A 16764-nucleotide genomic window follows, 5' to 3' on the forward strand; every position below is an offset into this window, starting at 1 on the left:
TTCATGACCGGATTTCGCTACCTATCGTAGCTCCTCAAGTGCATCACGATGCTGGGTGGGTACAAACCCCATACACTGGCCGAAATGTATAATCATAATATGTTCAGAAGTTCTCAATGTGCTTGGATGATTTGGACACGCCTAGATGATTTGGACAAGTCTTGATAATTAGAATATATCTGGATAATCAGAATGCATCTAGAAGTTTTTAACGTGCGTGTATGGTTTGAAAATTATTATATTGAATAGTTTGTCTGCACCTGTATTTTCTGACTGCGTCTGTATGGTTTGAAATCCATCTGGAAAATTTCAGTGTAGTTTATGTGAAAGATTTCGATACGTCTCGATGATTTTCAAAGTTGTGTAATATTCGCATATGCTTCCATGATTTTTAGTTTCCTAGAAGAATTCAATATTTCTGGAATACTTCAATGTGGATGATTTCAGTAATCTTGAATGAATTAAACATGTTTGAATGACTGAAAAATTCTGGGTGCTTTGAACACACCTGGATTGTCTGAACCCGATTGGATGATCTGAACACACCTGGATTCTTTAAACATATGTAATTTAAGACGTGTCGATAATTTGAACACATCTGGATAAATATAATATGCCAAAATCTTAACTCGGCTGATATCCCGCGAAAACATATTAGCGAACCAACGCCGAGAAAGCCTCAAATCATACATAAATTACTTTGTACGTAAAATAAAATAAGAAAAATTGGCAACTCTAATGGAATAGCAGACGACTTAGTTTGAGGTTTTTATGTTTTAACATGTTGGCAGTGAGCTAATTTTACTATCTTTCGCGAGGAAACTGTGAAGATATACTCTAAATTCTACAGAAGATACATTCACAATTAGCAAAACCAGAAATTTCTTAAAACTAGCTTCGCAAAGAATAAAATGGCATTAATCATTTTTCCTCTTTCGCCAGAAAGAAGCACTCCTTAAGAGAAATGTCAGAGTTCACTTTCCACTCTTCGGTTGTGAAAGGGAATCGACTTTATAAACAGCGTAGTAAATTATTTTTTGTTTTGATCGAACAGCTTATACAATATTAGTGGTGGTATTCCTTTTGTGTTCTCATTTTAATGAAGTAATATTTTAAAAAATTGATCTTTTCAAAATACATTTCATTTGAATTATATTAATAGGATTGTAGTTACATAACAAAACTCTTTTGGTGCAATTGTTCCTTATCGATCTGCACATTCAACTGTCATAGTTTGTTATCAACAGCTCTCCGTGTATATTCGACAACTTCTCTGACACTATTGTGTAACAGAGCAGTCTAACAAGCAGCCGCTCGTTCCCAAGACATGTAGTGACTGCCTTAACAAGTGAAATGTGCGTTGTATCCCAGCTACGGTAACAGATAACAAGGACTACATTTGATCTGGAGAATTAGGTACTCCGTTACAATAGCGTAGCTTTAACAAGAAAACTCATTTCTCTGAGACCGAGACAACTTGCATTATTTTTCAGAGTGGCTATCGATTGATACTTTTGTTTCTGATACCTTCTTATTGTTATTCATTTAGAAGATATCTCTTCCACAACATCATACACCAAAATAAAACTGTAATTTTAGCAAGAAAATGTTATTGCATTAGACATATTTTGTAACAACATTTCAATGGTAAACAAAATGATTCATCAGAATATCTTAAACACCTTTTTTCACTCTTATAACATGGAACATTTTGTAACAACGTTTCTAATATGAACGAAATGATTCATCGGAATATTTTAAATACATATCTTAACTTCGATAACATGGAACATATTTTGTAACAACGTTTCTTTAGTGATTGAAATGTTTCATTAGAATATTTTAAACACATTTCTTAACTCCTATAACATGGAACATTTTTGTAACAACGTTTCTAAGATGAGCAAAATGATTCATCAGAATATTTTAAATATCTTTCTTAACTCTTATAACGTGGAGCATATTTTGTAACAACGTATCTAAGATGAACAAAATGATTCATCAGAATATTTAAACACCTTACTTAATTCACATAATATGGAACATATTTTAACAATATTTATAAAATGAATGAAATCTGAAGCAGTAATTAGGAGAGGGAGAGACCGATTTATTAGCGAAATGATATCTCCATATTTTTGTTACATGTATTCGCGGGGATGTTCTGGCGACTTTGTTAGAATTAGCTTCCCACACAGGTGTTTCGTCACTTGTCAGCATCGGACAGATTTACAGCCACCTTGTGCGGTATTGTATATAGAGACTCGCTGAAGCGTAAAAGCCAAAGTTGGACTAGACCCGTGGGAAAGTAATTGCAAGCTTGGGTTTTCCAAAGAACGGGGTTCTCCAAAATCGACAAACTAATTAGATGTTATGGGAAATCCAAAGTCTAAATTTAGAGATGACATATTTCGTGCCCAATAAGAAGAGATCTTGGTCCAGCTTATGAGGTCACTTTGGACCAATAGGGAATAGATTTTAGGCCGGTTAAGTGACGTAGTTGTTAACCAATAGGATAGTTAGTTTTAGCGTAAGATAGGTTTTTATAAATAAGGGTGACGGGGAGCGGAGATAAGCACAACTTCATATCGTTTCGGCGGCCCTACATACAGGGCACAATCACAACATCTCATCGTGTCGGCGGCCCTACATACAGGGCACAATCACTACTCCTTTTCGTGTCGACGGCCCTACATACAGGGCAGAATAACTACTTCGTTTCGTGTCGACAGGATAACTACTTTTCTTCTTGTAGACGGCGCGACATCTTTTTTTCGTGTCGGCGGCCCAACTTAATAGTCTTTCTTCCGGCGAAGACTCGATAGATAGAACTTTGTCATCGGCGAGACCACTCGTCAACGTTTAGGAGCTTCGATCATAGTGTACTGGACAGAGTATTGAATTTATAGTATCGGATAGAGCTTATTCAGAGCCGCCATAGAGTCAATACAGAAGTGCGACCAACGATTGAATTATAAGTCAGCCTGAAATACATACTTTAGGGTTTACCAAGTGAATACGACAATAAACTTATAATTTTGGAGTTTACACTGCCTTTTATATAAGTTGCCGGCTTGGTATTATTCCCGACATCATCCTATACCACAACAGTGCCTCGGCTACCCTGAGTGAATCTCACGCAACACCAATAACCACCCACCCTCAAATGGCGCCCAACGTGGGGCCACAATAACGACCACTCCCCCCTCAAATCATTCATCGGAATATTTTAAACGCCTTTCTTAACTCTTTTAATATGATACATATTTAAATCAACTTTTCTAAGATGAACAAAATGATTCCTCGGAATATTTTAAACGCCTTTCTTAACTTTTTAAAATTATATGTATTTAATGCAACTTTTCTAAGATAAACAAATTGATTCCTCGGAATATTTTAACGTATTTCCTAACTCTTTCAAAATTAAACTTATTTTGTAGCAACGTTTTTAGGATGAACAAAATGGATTGTCAGTATATTTGAAAACTCTTAAAATGGAAAATAGTTTCTAACCACTTTTATAAGATGAGCAAAATGATTCAAAGTAATATTTCCAACATCTCCTGAACTCTCATAATGTGGAACATATTTTCTAACAAGGTTTCTAAGGTTAAGAAATGATTCGTCGGAATATTTTAAAAGCGCATTTTAAGCTCTTATATCAGGAAATATACTTTGTAACAACATTTCTTGGATGAGGAAAATGATTCACCAGAATATTTATAGTAATAACGTTCCTAAGATGAACAGAATGGTTTATCAGAATGTTTTAAATACCTCTCGTAACTCTTGTAACAAGCAATTTATTTGGAGTAACATTTCTAACATGAAAAGAATTATTCATCAAAGTATGGTAAACACGTTCCATAGTTTAATTTAACAATTATTCTTCTATTCATAGTCATAACTGTGTCGTATGAATGATTATTTTAATTAAAAACTAGACCGAAGAATTAAAGCTGCTACTAAATTTGTAATATAGAGCACTTCATGAAAATCAAGAGGAACATTAACGTTTGCAGAATCTTTCTAATCTGCGTAGCCAAAGTTGTGCCATGCGGCCCGGAGATGCTCAGTATTTGTTACATAGGCCTACAATGCATTCGGAACTATATTCTATGAATTTGTGACTAATCAATTCCACACACTGTAGATATATTTTTGGACCGATATCTTCTTGTTAAAAATTCAGATTTATTATAAAACAACTAACATAATTGGCATTCATATTATTATCAAAAAAACTGAACCGTATTCGCTTAGAAGGCATGTCTACCTTGGAATATCCATAAATGATCCGATATAACTCTGTAAAAATTAAATAATGTTGTATCTGCTAGGTTGGTGTAATTGCAATGTAGGTAAATATTATATAATTTAAAGTAGTTAGTTTTGAAATGTTTGCAGGAGTTTTAATATGATTTGTTTCATTTTTAACTTTTTCTAAGTGATCAAATTGAATAAACAACCCATATTTATTATTATTATTATTATTATTATTATTATTATTATTATTATTATTATTATTATTATTATTATTATTATTATTGCTGGATCCATAATTGTCTTTTTCTCTATTTTAAGAGATTGTGTGCATCAGAGCAATTCCTGAAGCTATGACATTGATCAAATGAAACTTGCAACTCATAAGATCAATTAAGAATAAGGAGTGTGCAAGTTTTAGTTGTATCGGGCTGCTACTTTCGAAGTTAATTTTATTTTAATTATACAAATTGGTGATATAATAAAAATGTACCGTATCAACAGCATTAAACCCTAAATACAGTAAGTTCGTGTTTTTTCGTATGGATCCTGATTTATGGCAATATTTTAACGTTGAGAGATTTATTTTATCTAGAACAGTTTTGGCACAATAACATTTTGAATAGCCGACATATATTTATTCGTATTTATTTTATTTAGAAAATAGGCCTATATTTATCTGTTCATTTTCAAGATAATTAATTTTCTCAACGATAGATCTCATATAATACACAGTGGGGAAAAAGGCATAAAATTTAAATGGTTATAGTCCAGTAGCTAATGATTTCACTTCAAAGTTTATTTCACAGGCAAATTTCACAGTCCTTGTATAATCAGAAAGTACTGTAAATATTTAATTTTTTACCCTTTGTTAAACATTAGTTTTTATTTTCTGTAAGGCAGCGCAAAATCGATCATTTATGCCGAAGTAAGCATTATGGTGTTACGAGTTCAGCAGGCCAAGCCGCTTGTTGTGCTATCATCATTTGTTTTCTTCCGTTTTGAGTTCTCATTTTGCGAATAATGGGTCGCTTAACGAACGAAGACAAGATTTTCATTAAACACTTGCACCAATATGATAATTTATCTGTCCGTTAAATTGTAAGGAACTAAGCTCAGCGAGACTGGTCTGTTTCAAGTGTACAGCGATTGATTAACAAGATGTGGACATGATATTTCTCCTGAGAGATTATTGCGTGAAAGATCGCACTTCTCAGAATGGTTTCCGCTAATTTTCAAACGAGATCTTAATCCTTTGGATTATTTTGTATGGAGTCAACTACAAAAAGCAGTTTATTACAAAACAAGAATTCGTAATATTGAACATTTAAGACTTCGCCTTCTTGAATTTTGGAACCGGCTTGATCAAAGACAGATATCAGTGCTGTTGGAAAATGGAGAAGACGCATACAAATGGTTGTGCGGGCAAATGGCGGTCACATAGAACATCATTTTTAATTTTGATTATTTTAATGATCATTAATATTATTAGTTTTACCAACATTCAGTTTCTGCATTTTGAAGTAATAAATTGTCTTAAAGAAAACACTTTTTTCGCATCATTGTATACTGACTTGCGTAAGACTTCAATTGAGCTTCAATAAAACATAGTAAAATGTCCTACTCATCTTTAAAGTCTACTCTTTCCAATGGTGTATTGGGTATACATTATAAATTAATATTACGTATTTCCGAAAATAGAGTATTGGTTTCTAATTTTGTGCCTTGTTTGACCCATTGTGTATATGCATGGACACGTACGAATATTTTCTTTCAATATGGTGAGAACACCATGTGCATGGAGGATTTTGAATATGTAAAAATGAAGTTTAGAGAAAAAAACAAATTTTCAAAAGAAAATGCAATACTGAGGCATGGAGTAGACCTGTATAAAATCGCTCTGGGCCTCAAATAAGATGTAGAGGCAAAAAACTCTATCATAATTTCAACTTCCTAAATGTTCAAGAAAATTTTTCGTACAAATGAATAGTTTTACAAAACATTTTGTAAATACCCAATCCTAGTGTCCCTTAAAATAATTTTTCCCATTTGATCGGGTGCAAATGTCTTAATATTAAACATTAAAACCCTGAAACAGGAGAGATTTTCTTTTTTTTCAGTTTCTTGCGCCGCTCTTGTATTAACTATTTAAAGTGAAACGTTCTTCACTAACAATTTGAGTTAATAGATGAAAATAAAATTATAAATTATAGAATCGGATATTTAGATTATTATTAAGTTTTTATTAGTGAATTTTTTATATGTAAGGAATAGAAGAAAGCCGCAAATCATGTCTTACTGGCGGTGAATGGCTCTGTAGGAGCACACCCTCGTGCAGCCTTCATTGAAAAGTTATCGAAGTTCTACATGTTTTATTAAGGCGTGTTTCATCACCAGTATCCGTTTCTAGTTCGTGGTTTATTTAAACACCGTTTCATATTCAGCATGGAAGCTACCTCTAGAGGATAGTCTGATGTTGAGGTTTTTTTTTAACATCCGAAGCCTTTTATGTCTAACTTAGTTTACAGAGACCAACGTCCATTTGCTTTCAGTGTTGTTTATATAGGCGAAACATTGAATAGGATTGTGGGATTCCGAGAATTCTTATGAAGATCTAATATGTGATGATCTTTGAGAATTACAAAATTTCTGCATCCTTGATAATGCGAAAAAGGGAGAGCTCTCTATCAAGAGAGAAAAAAGGAAGAGTGCACAACTGAACGTGACACAAATTGAATATCTTGTGATATCTCTCGCTTGCTCTTCTTTGTTTTATTTCTCTGCCATTATCTGATCAAATAGTTAAATACTAGCTGAGTTTTCCACTGTGTGATATTTGTTCAGTGACTTACATAGTCGCTAGTATTCTAACTAGAACATTAATTAATTTACCGATGTCTGAATAATTAAACTCGTTTTCTTACTGATTAGCAATTTCGCTAATGGCTTAGATAACTGGCTGACTGACTTGGCTTACTAGAAGTTATTCACGGGTCTGGCAAGATTTAGCTTTTACTTCATACGACATGACTCTAACTTGACAATATTTTACTTTACTGTAACAATATTTTACTGTACCTTGGCAATATTTGACAGTGATTTTGTAACTTTTGACTGTAACTTTACAAGATTTACCTGTGGCAACATGGATGGGAAACTCGTGCTCGCAAAAAAAAAAAAAGCTTGAAAAGATAAAGACAGACGGAGGCAGCCGCAGCAGTTACAAGTAGCTTGTAGTTTCGATGCAAAAGCAGTTCACTGCCACGGTGCGCTCTGGCGGCTCATGCAGGTGGTTGTGATTTGAATTTTAGAATGACAATAATTATAGAAACTTTAGACAGACTGTACCTAAATACATATAACAAAATTATATTATTTCCTAGCTTTGTAAATTAGTTTAGTATGGAAACACAAACTGAATACAAATTTTTCAAAATACAACAGATATAGCTGCAACACGTATTTATTATTACACAGATGTCACGGATATTAGGAGGAGAACAGAACATTGTTTTGCACAGGGTGGCGGACATTTTGAACATTTACTATGAAGAGTGTACGTACAGTAGTGACAAAAAAACCGGACCGACCCTTGTAGCTGATTTCAGAGCGTTGTTCACTCCAGACCACGATAGACTGGTAAATAAGACTTTCGTGGTTCGAATCCTGCCTGGAAAGGAAACTTTTTTTTTTTGTTCCTTATTCAAATTTATTCCCAATACTTTTCGATTGCAGCGATATTTTACTACTTAATAACTTATTATTCCCAGAGCATGAATTTTACCAGAACTCGAAAAGTATTGGGAATAAATTTGAATAAAGATAAAAAAAAAATTCCTTTCCAGGCAGGATTCGAACCACGAAAGTCTTAGTTACCAGTCTATCGTGCTCTGAAGTGAACAAGGCTCTGAAATCAGCTACAAGGGTCGGTCCGGTTTTTTTGTCACTACTGTACATAAACAACATACAACATTTCTCAGAAAATACCATTTTTGTTGCTTTGTGAGTGAACAATAAAAGTTAGAAAAAAAAGTTTCAGTAAAAGTTGTTTCTTTTTGAAAGTAGTTTCCAATGGCACTTTTAATTACCCATGTTCTCATTTAAAATTTCGAAGTTGACCACAGGTACACCTACTTGCGGTTTGTTACGGGGAATGGTACTGCTACCAATCGATTCTTTACATAGGTTTTGGTTGTAAAATTTTTTTTATGAACAACCAGTATCATATCTGTGGCCGGGAGGAAAAAGGTCTTAAGTCAATTTTTTGTAAAAATGAGATTTTTATATATTCTGAAAGCGGAAACAATTCTCTCCAATCTGGTAAAACAACTAAATTTAATAAGACTCGTAACTGGATTTATAGGGCGTTACCAAAAGTCCTAAGTGCTTTTTGACTCGAGCACACACAGAATAAAGGACATACGTATATTCAATACTTTATTCCTTACAAACCATCACATGTTTACTTTCCATGCTTCCTTATTAAAAAGGTCTAACTTTTATTTTAGCCATTTTATCACATACTGATGCCCTTTCCTTTTAAAATTTAAGCTCCAGGGTAAATAGTCCTATAATTGTTTAAGACCAATTTTGCATTCCTAATAATATACATTTCTCATTTATTTTGACATGAAAAAGGTCTTATGTTTAATAGTCCCTTCTACTCAGTTTGGCTTCTAGACTTAAAAGGGCTTAAGTGCGGCTATTTTTGGAAATAATCAAGAAAATTGTTAAATGAGTAACATTATCTATTTTATAAGAAATATAAAGAAATAATATCTAGGAAAAACTTCTTAATTAAAAAACTCTATATCACTAATTTCAATCTTTCTACTGCTTTCCTTAAAAGTATAAAATTTTTATTTAAGACCTTTTTCCTCCCGGCCACAGATATAGTTTTCGAGAAAAAAGGCTGATAGGGATGGTCTGGAACACACGGTATATATATTCCACTTTACTGACATAATTAGTAAATAATAATAATAATAATAATAATAATAATAATAATAATAATAATAATGATGGAAATAATGATGGAATATTAGTAATAGTAATAATTCATAAGTACAATAATAAAATATATACTTGCATAATAATAATAATAATAATAATAATAATAATAATAATAATAATAATGAGAAACTTTGTGAATCGCCCTATGTAACTTTGCTTAAGAAACTTTCTGTACTATTATATTGTTTACTCACTTAAATACTTGGATCTCTTGATGAAGCGTTTAATGTTTGTTCAAGTATATATCTGATGAAAGGTATACGAAGAATGACAAGTCAGGTTAATTAAATACCTTTGTTTGTTCTGGAGATATTCGCTCGTAAGAGCACTGTCTGAACATAACAGTTCACTACTCCAGTTTCAAGCACACGAACCGTGTGATATGAGTTCTCAGAACAGCCTAGAGGCAAAGGCTTTTATAATTCTCATTGCTGCTTCTATTTACACTTCGGTTTCGCTTGCATGTTTGGCATTGGTCAGGGGTTGGCAGAGTTATAAATTTTGAACCTCTGCTCTACGAGTTGTGCACGCAAGCATACAGAATTGTCAAGTGAACTACCAAAACATCAATTCGAGTCTTTAAAAATTTGTACAGATAAATAAGTAAAGTCCTCTGCGAAAATGTACATAACTTCAAATGCAAAATTAAAAAAAAAGGTTATATTTCAAATATAGTGTTTAATTTCTTTTGTGCTAGTAATATAATCATCATCATCATTCTTTTAATTAATCAGCACAAATCAGATGAGTAATAAGCAATATAACATAGTAGCATGTTTAATGAGTTAATCTAACGGGCGTTCACCAGTCAGGTTGATTCCGAAATGTTTGCCGTACACAAGCTCTTCACTGCTCGAATATTATTCTTTTAATAACTCATTTTATTGTATTATTTACTTTAATTACGTTTTGCGAATAACCAAATGTTACTCACTAATACATCACACGTTTGAAGTATTTCCCTCTGCTCTTAAATGTGCGTAAATCCTGTCGCAAGATTGCGTAACATTCATTTTGCTGAATTACAAAAATCTCTTGACGAATATTTTTCTTTAAATCTTTCAGTATACCCGGATTATTTGTGAACATTATGTAAGGAACTTCACAAATACAAGCAACAGAAATTTAGGTCCGGGGACCTAGAAGGTCACAAAATCTTGCTAAAGTTATTTTGTCGTCGAACACTTCGCGGGATGTACGAAATTTGTTGTTAAGGAATCGTTAGATTTTTTTTGACATAACAGTTGCAAATTAATGTTTTTCTACTAAATTAAATCGAATTCTCAAAGTACGATACAATAATAAGCAATAGATCATGTACAGAACAATAGCCTAAGTGTTAAATTTAATTTATAAATATCATCTCTCATTGCACGAATATTCAGAAGGATTATTTACCATAAATTTACAGTTTGAGTATCATTTCCACCCTACGTAAAGGATAAAAACGAGATTTCTATTCATCTAGTGTGTTATTAGTAAAGGACGGGGAAAAATACCTTGCAATGAAGTTAGGAATACACGAACTTTATTTGTATTATCATTATTATTATATTATTATATATACTTACTTATGGCTTTTAAGGGAGACGTAGGTTCATTGCCGCCCTCACATAAGCCCGCCATCGGTCCCTATCCTGAGCAAGATTAATCCAGTCCCTACCATCATATCACACCTCCTTCAAATCCATTTTAATATTTTCCTCCCATCTACGTCTCGGCCTCCCCAAAGGTCTTATTCCCTCCGGCCTCCCAACTTACACTCTATATGCATTTCTGGATTCGCCCATACGTACTACATGCCCTGCCCATCTCAAACGTCTGGATTTAATGTTCCTGATTATTATTATTATTATTATTATTATTATTATTATTATTATTATTATTATTATTATTATTATTATTATTATTTACATCTAGCGTCAAAATTTTCTATTAACACGAAAATAATAATAAAGCGAAAAGTATTCTAAGAATAAAAAAATGAAGAAAACCTGTTATATTTTCACTGATGCATTTAAAAGGCAACAAAAAAAAAAGTTTAGTTACTTCACGAAGATTTTAACTTGCAATCTTAGCTAACGTTGTACCAACTACGCCAAGAGTTTTACTGCAGTCAGAATGGCATTGTAACGAACCATGGTCGTACTCCTCTTGGAAAAGCTGTTTTACAGTATATAGTGTTTGTGTTACAATATTCACTGTTTAAACACTGAAAAATCTGTCTGTTTTAAATCTCGTGTGTGTATTTTTTTTCTCGGAAGATTTTAGTGATTAATAGTTATGATCCCCATTAAAACTGCTAGAAGAATATACGCAATTTTCTGAACAGAGCCTGGCTATCCCGAGCGCTCACGGAAATATTCGATTCGAACTTAGTCTCTCAGACGACGCCGACTTTCATTTTGACCATTACTTCGACAGATGAGAGAGAGGACTACACTACTGTTCACATTTGAGAAGAAGATCCGAGCAGGAATGCGAGATTCTCCCCCACTCTTACAACCAATCCCCGACATGAAACCGGCTGACCAATGACTAAGCCTTATTTGTCCCAGCCGGTCTAAGACACCACACCCATCCACCTGCTCATTCAGAGGCGCTGAATTACTAGCTTACTGTATGTTCTTGACTCGCAAGGACCATACTCCCCTCGCAGGGTTCCTCTCGTGAAATTTGTATACATATATGCCATCTTCAAGTAAAATGATTTTAACTGTAATTTTTTCTATCAGTTGCAGATCCGGTATGATGTACATGGGTCCACCATGGATCTCCTGAGCGCCACAGAGTTTCCAACAGAGAGTGCAAACGAAGCCGAAGAATACCCTGACGAGCAATTGACAGTCAAGCCTCTTTACGACACGGTTAAACTAACCGTTGCGGAAAAACCCAGCGACAATGACGTGTTTATCCAAGCATCGGAAGAAGATGAGGTTCTCACAGACTTGTACATGGACGACCCCTTCACCACGGCGTCCTCTCTCCTCGCGAACAACTCCCCCACATCGAATCTGTCTGTTTACTTCGAAGACATTATCGTCGGTCGCGTCGCCTGTAACACGACGATCAACGGATCGACCGTATATTCGTCCTCCATCCTGGAGTGCTACAACAGCACTTTCATCGGGGATCTGTTCAGCAATGCCAGTGGAAATGGCAGCGCAATCGGCGGCCGTGGCGGGGACGAACCGCTCACTGACGTCATCCTCATGGGTGTTACGTCAGTCATACTGGGCCTCATGATTCTTATCACTGTAATCGGTAAGTTCAAAATCAGTTGCGTACATATCAATGATTTATTTCGCAGTCTATTAATTGTTTATTGAACTATGACTAGCAGACAGCGGATTTTCGGTCCCGATACTAAACATTAGGGAAGTCATTAAACTCATTGCTACGCTCCCTTCGTAAGACAGGGGACGTGACATAATGTCGCAGTGTAGGGACCGAAAATCCGCTCTCTGGTCATTAGGTCATATTCCGTGATATAATGCACATAAAATTCGACATTTAATACTGGTAGGCATACAGGTCTGCGATGAATGACTTACAGTGGAACATGTATGAACAGCTTAAATCAGTCATGTCAATTGATGCCCATAGGAGCAAGCGCGCCCTTTAGAGCTCAGGAGTGCCTGAGCGCTTTACAGCGGAAAGGAAAGAGACAGACGAAAGAGGTAGTATATACCGCTTGGTCGAGCTATATACAGGGTTGGCCAGCACTGATTCAATAGATAAAGGGAAGAGAACTTATTAAAGCTGTATCAATGTTAATTTTTAGATTTGTTTGAGAAGTATAAGTGCTTTATAAGATTGTAAGTTTGTATTTTAATGTTCATTTTTCACAAGTTTGATTTTTTTTTTTCAAAAGAAATATTTTCTCCACTTTTTTTTTATAGAAAAGCGAAATTTTCAGATATAGGCCTATTTATTTAGTAGCCTTACAGAATGTTTTCGTAAATCGAATATACCGTAAATACGTATTACTGACGATAGTGTATTGAAATTTTTTAAAATATTCTAATTTAAATTTTATGTACGGAAATGAATTAACAAAGCAAGTACTGTTATATCATAAGTAAAAGATACGTGCCCATATGTTGTAAAAATGTCAGCTCTATAGCTTCAGCATATTTCGAGAAAATAATTTAATATTCCGATGATAGGAAGTTGCTCTAACATTCTGATTATAGGAAGTTGCTCACCAATATCACCTTAAAAGCATAATGCGATAAGAGTTTTGTTATGGAATATTAGTTGCACTTAAAACATATACAGCACCTAGGTAACATTGCTTTGTACTGTAACATTGTTTTGATTAGTTTATTGATTACTTGTATAGAGCTAAAGATACCATCAATATCAATTCCAACTTATCATGTCATACCCAATCTCTCTCTCTCTGTCTCTTTTTTTTTTTTTTTTGATATCGCTTTCATCCATTTAGTAGGCTATAGTTGTACTCCTAAGGAATTTATGTGAATATTCCTTCTTAACTCTTTATTATGTTATTAACATTTAAAACAAAACTGCAATATTAAGAAACTAGTATTATTACTTTTGTTTTACAGACATTAAAGATAATATCAAACAGAAAGAAGCCATATAAAAATTACGACATAAAATTTCATGTTCTGTTTGAAGTTTGTGCACTATTGTTTTCTTAATCCAACAGGCTACTTATTCTTATACATAACACTTCCTCTTTCCATACCTAGCGCTTGGTGCCCGCGCATGACGTCAAGGATAGGAAAATGCGCTTGCTTTGACATCACTGGCTTAAATGTGTGAAAACTAAGTAATGTTTCTTTTATTATCTCAAGTCTTCCATATCGAATTAAATTGAATATTTACGAGGTTATTATTCACATCTTCATTTGGAATAACCATTACCTGGATTTTAAAAAATGTACATAATTTTAAAATTTCCAGTTTTTTTTATGTCCAATCCCCGTTCAACTCGAATCAGTTGCATTTTAACCACGCTCAGAATTCTTACGAAATAGAAAATGAAATATTCCACTTCTTATATTATTATGCATTAGAATTTCGAGTACATTTAGCATCCATCAATTTATAGTTATGAGTGCATTATCTTCTACCGTACTGCAGAAAGTAGAAGAATAAATGTGATTGCGAGGAAGAGAAGCTGTGCATGAAACCGGAAAGTCATTTTTAAGGCTGTCAGATCTCCATCACTGAGCTACTAGATAAACACTTTTTCATCTCCATGCTAAACGATGTCTGAAATGAAATGCAAAAGGTAGATAAAATGAATTATGTTTCGTAATGGTAGTGAGGTGACTTATTTCTCTGTGAACTCTGAAAGAATATTAGATGCATGAATGAAAATACAGTACAGAATTTCATACACGTGATGGAAATCAATTTATTACAAAGGAATCATACTAACGGGTGTCCAGTAATCAGGTTGATCCAGAGACCTTTGTTGAGAAGATTGATAGAAAATCCGTGAAGTTTATGTTGCTGTATTACAAAATCCCTTGAGGAATATTTTCCATTGAATCTTCCACATAACATGTAGCTACTATTTGCGCGTACAATTTTTTTAAGGTTAAACTTACAAATAGATTCCATAGAAAATTTTACGTGTCTAAATTTTTCATTAACTCGTTGGTTTATGATATAAGTTGCATTAATAACGAATTTCCTCTTGCATCATTTCTAGGAATGTTTCTTCACATTGTAATTGTCGTAAATGAATAGGCCTACTCAATATTACACGATGAATCGAACACAGAATATTAAACGTGTCAGACTAGCGACACACTCAACAACTCAACTGCGTGCGATACCATTTAAGGCTCGTTCACAATAAACCGGGAACGGAAACGACAACGGGAGCGAGAACGGAAATATTGTTAAAATAAATGTATTTAAATGTGAGCATTCATAATTAACGAGAAGCTTGCTTGATCCCGGGAACGGGAACGTGAAATTTAAATGTGAATGCTCACATTTAAATACATTGTTTTAACAATATTTGCATTCTCGTTCTCGTTGTCGTTTCCGTTCACGGTTTATTGTGGGCCAGCTGTTAATGTATGTTTTTCAGGGAGCTATTGTTGAAGAAATATTTTGAGAGTCTGCACTGTTAATTCGAAAGCTCCAAGATCAAGGAACTTTTTACTCTGTACTATATTCTTTCTGCCATTTATTTTAAGTAGATTAGCTTAATAACAATTAATATTGGAGTTCATGTGAATATTTTGATTTAGAAATGTCACAGCTGCTTTGAAACTGGAAAAATGAAGGACATTAATTCATTTCTAACATCCGTGACTAAATGTGTGTAACATCCGTGACATGGAACAAACAGCTATAAAACATTTACCGGTTATGTGTTTTGCTTGAGACAGAGACCTGAGTTTTACACTTTTTCTTAATAAGGTGTGAAGTGAGTTCAAAAATCTTGTAACATCCGTGATGGAACCTTTTATTTTCTGCAATAGTAATACATTTTATTCAAACAACTTTTTGTGTAAAATGATACTGATCTTCTAAATTGATTCTAATAATAAAACTTGACAAAAGTAATTTCGCTAATATGGTTTCGCGGGATATCAGCCGAGTTAATACAGGGATCGTACAATCAAGGAGGCCATAGAGATTAAGCTGGAGAAAAACAACTTTAACAGAGACGGTGGACTGCAGCTCAGTCAGGCATGGACACCGGCCTTGGACCAGCTTAGGCCCTCTTACAATCAAGGTCACAAAGATCACGGACCGAGGACAGCAACCGATTCCAACCGGCGAAACAGGACTCGTCGCCCGCCAAACTTCACGCAAGAATCCCGGGAGGGCCGGAGCTTACGAGGAATGATAATTCCCGGCCCCGGATTGGCCGATCCGCCAACCAATCCCGTATCACCTGAGACAGCCTAACATCTATATAATCCACGACTTTCTGTCCAGACGTATGCCCTAGTTCAGAACATATAAATTGTCTATTAAATGTACGAGGTCACTCAATTAGTCGCAATTTTAAAGGACAGGGACCTCTCAAATTGCAGATTTAGATTTCACGGCGCTTCTTCCGACGGCCTTCACATGCCTTGTCATCGAACAACAGATGACAGCGTCTTGCCATCCTAACGGCAAACACCAGCCATCTCCTCCTCGCCCCGTTCCGTGATCACTTGATCAAATCTCCGTCCCCCTCGCGTATGTGGTACCTAAGAGGTTACGTCCAATTTCGGCTTCCCCTTCAAAATTTTCTAGAGCTCCTTCAGTGGAGCAGCGTAACCCGGAGTGAGACTAGTGGCCAAGAAGCTTGGAGCTCATATATTTAGTTTTGTACAGCCCCCAACCCCTTGCAAGGACGCGTTTTGCATACCTTTTAAATTTGTCCTCCCAATTCTCTTTCGATTTTCCTATTTTTCCAGACACAACTTCCCTGAAGATGGCTGCAGAGATAGCAGTTGAAAGCTTTTAGGAACATTCCAAAATTTTAACTCGGCTGAT

General features: G+C 34.7%; 1 protein-coding gene across 1 annotated transcript in view; it reads left to right on the forward strand.

Moving 5' to 3' along the window:
• LOC138696640 (5-hydroxytryptamine receptor-like) overlaps positions 1–16764 on the forward strand; it is a 1489006-nt gene that overhangs the window by 1141857 nt on the left and 330385 nt on the right. The window contains exon 6 of the mRNA XM_069821850.1: positions 12012–12540. Coding sequence (XP_069677951.1) covers positions 12045–12540 — 496 coding nt within the window. The 5' untranslated portion in view covers positions 12012–12044. The remainder of the gene's footprint in view (positions 1–12011; positions 12541–16764) is intronic.

Source organism: Periplaneta americana, chromosome 1 (assembly GCF_040183065.1).
Source record: "Periplaneta americana isolate PAMFEO1 chromosome 1, P.americana_PAMFEO1_priV1, whole genome shotgun sequence".
Classification (NCBI taxonomy): Eukaryota; Metazoa; Arthropoda; class Insecta; order Blattodea; family Blattidae; genus Periplaneta; species Periplaneta americana.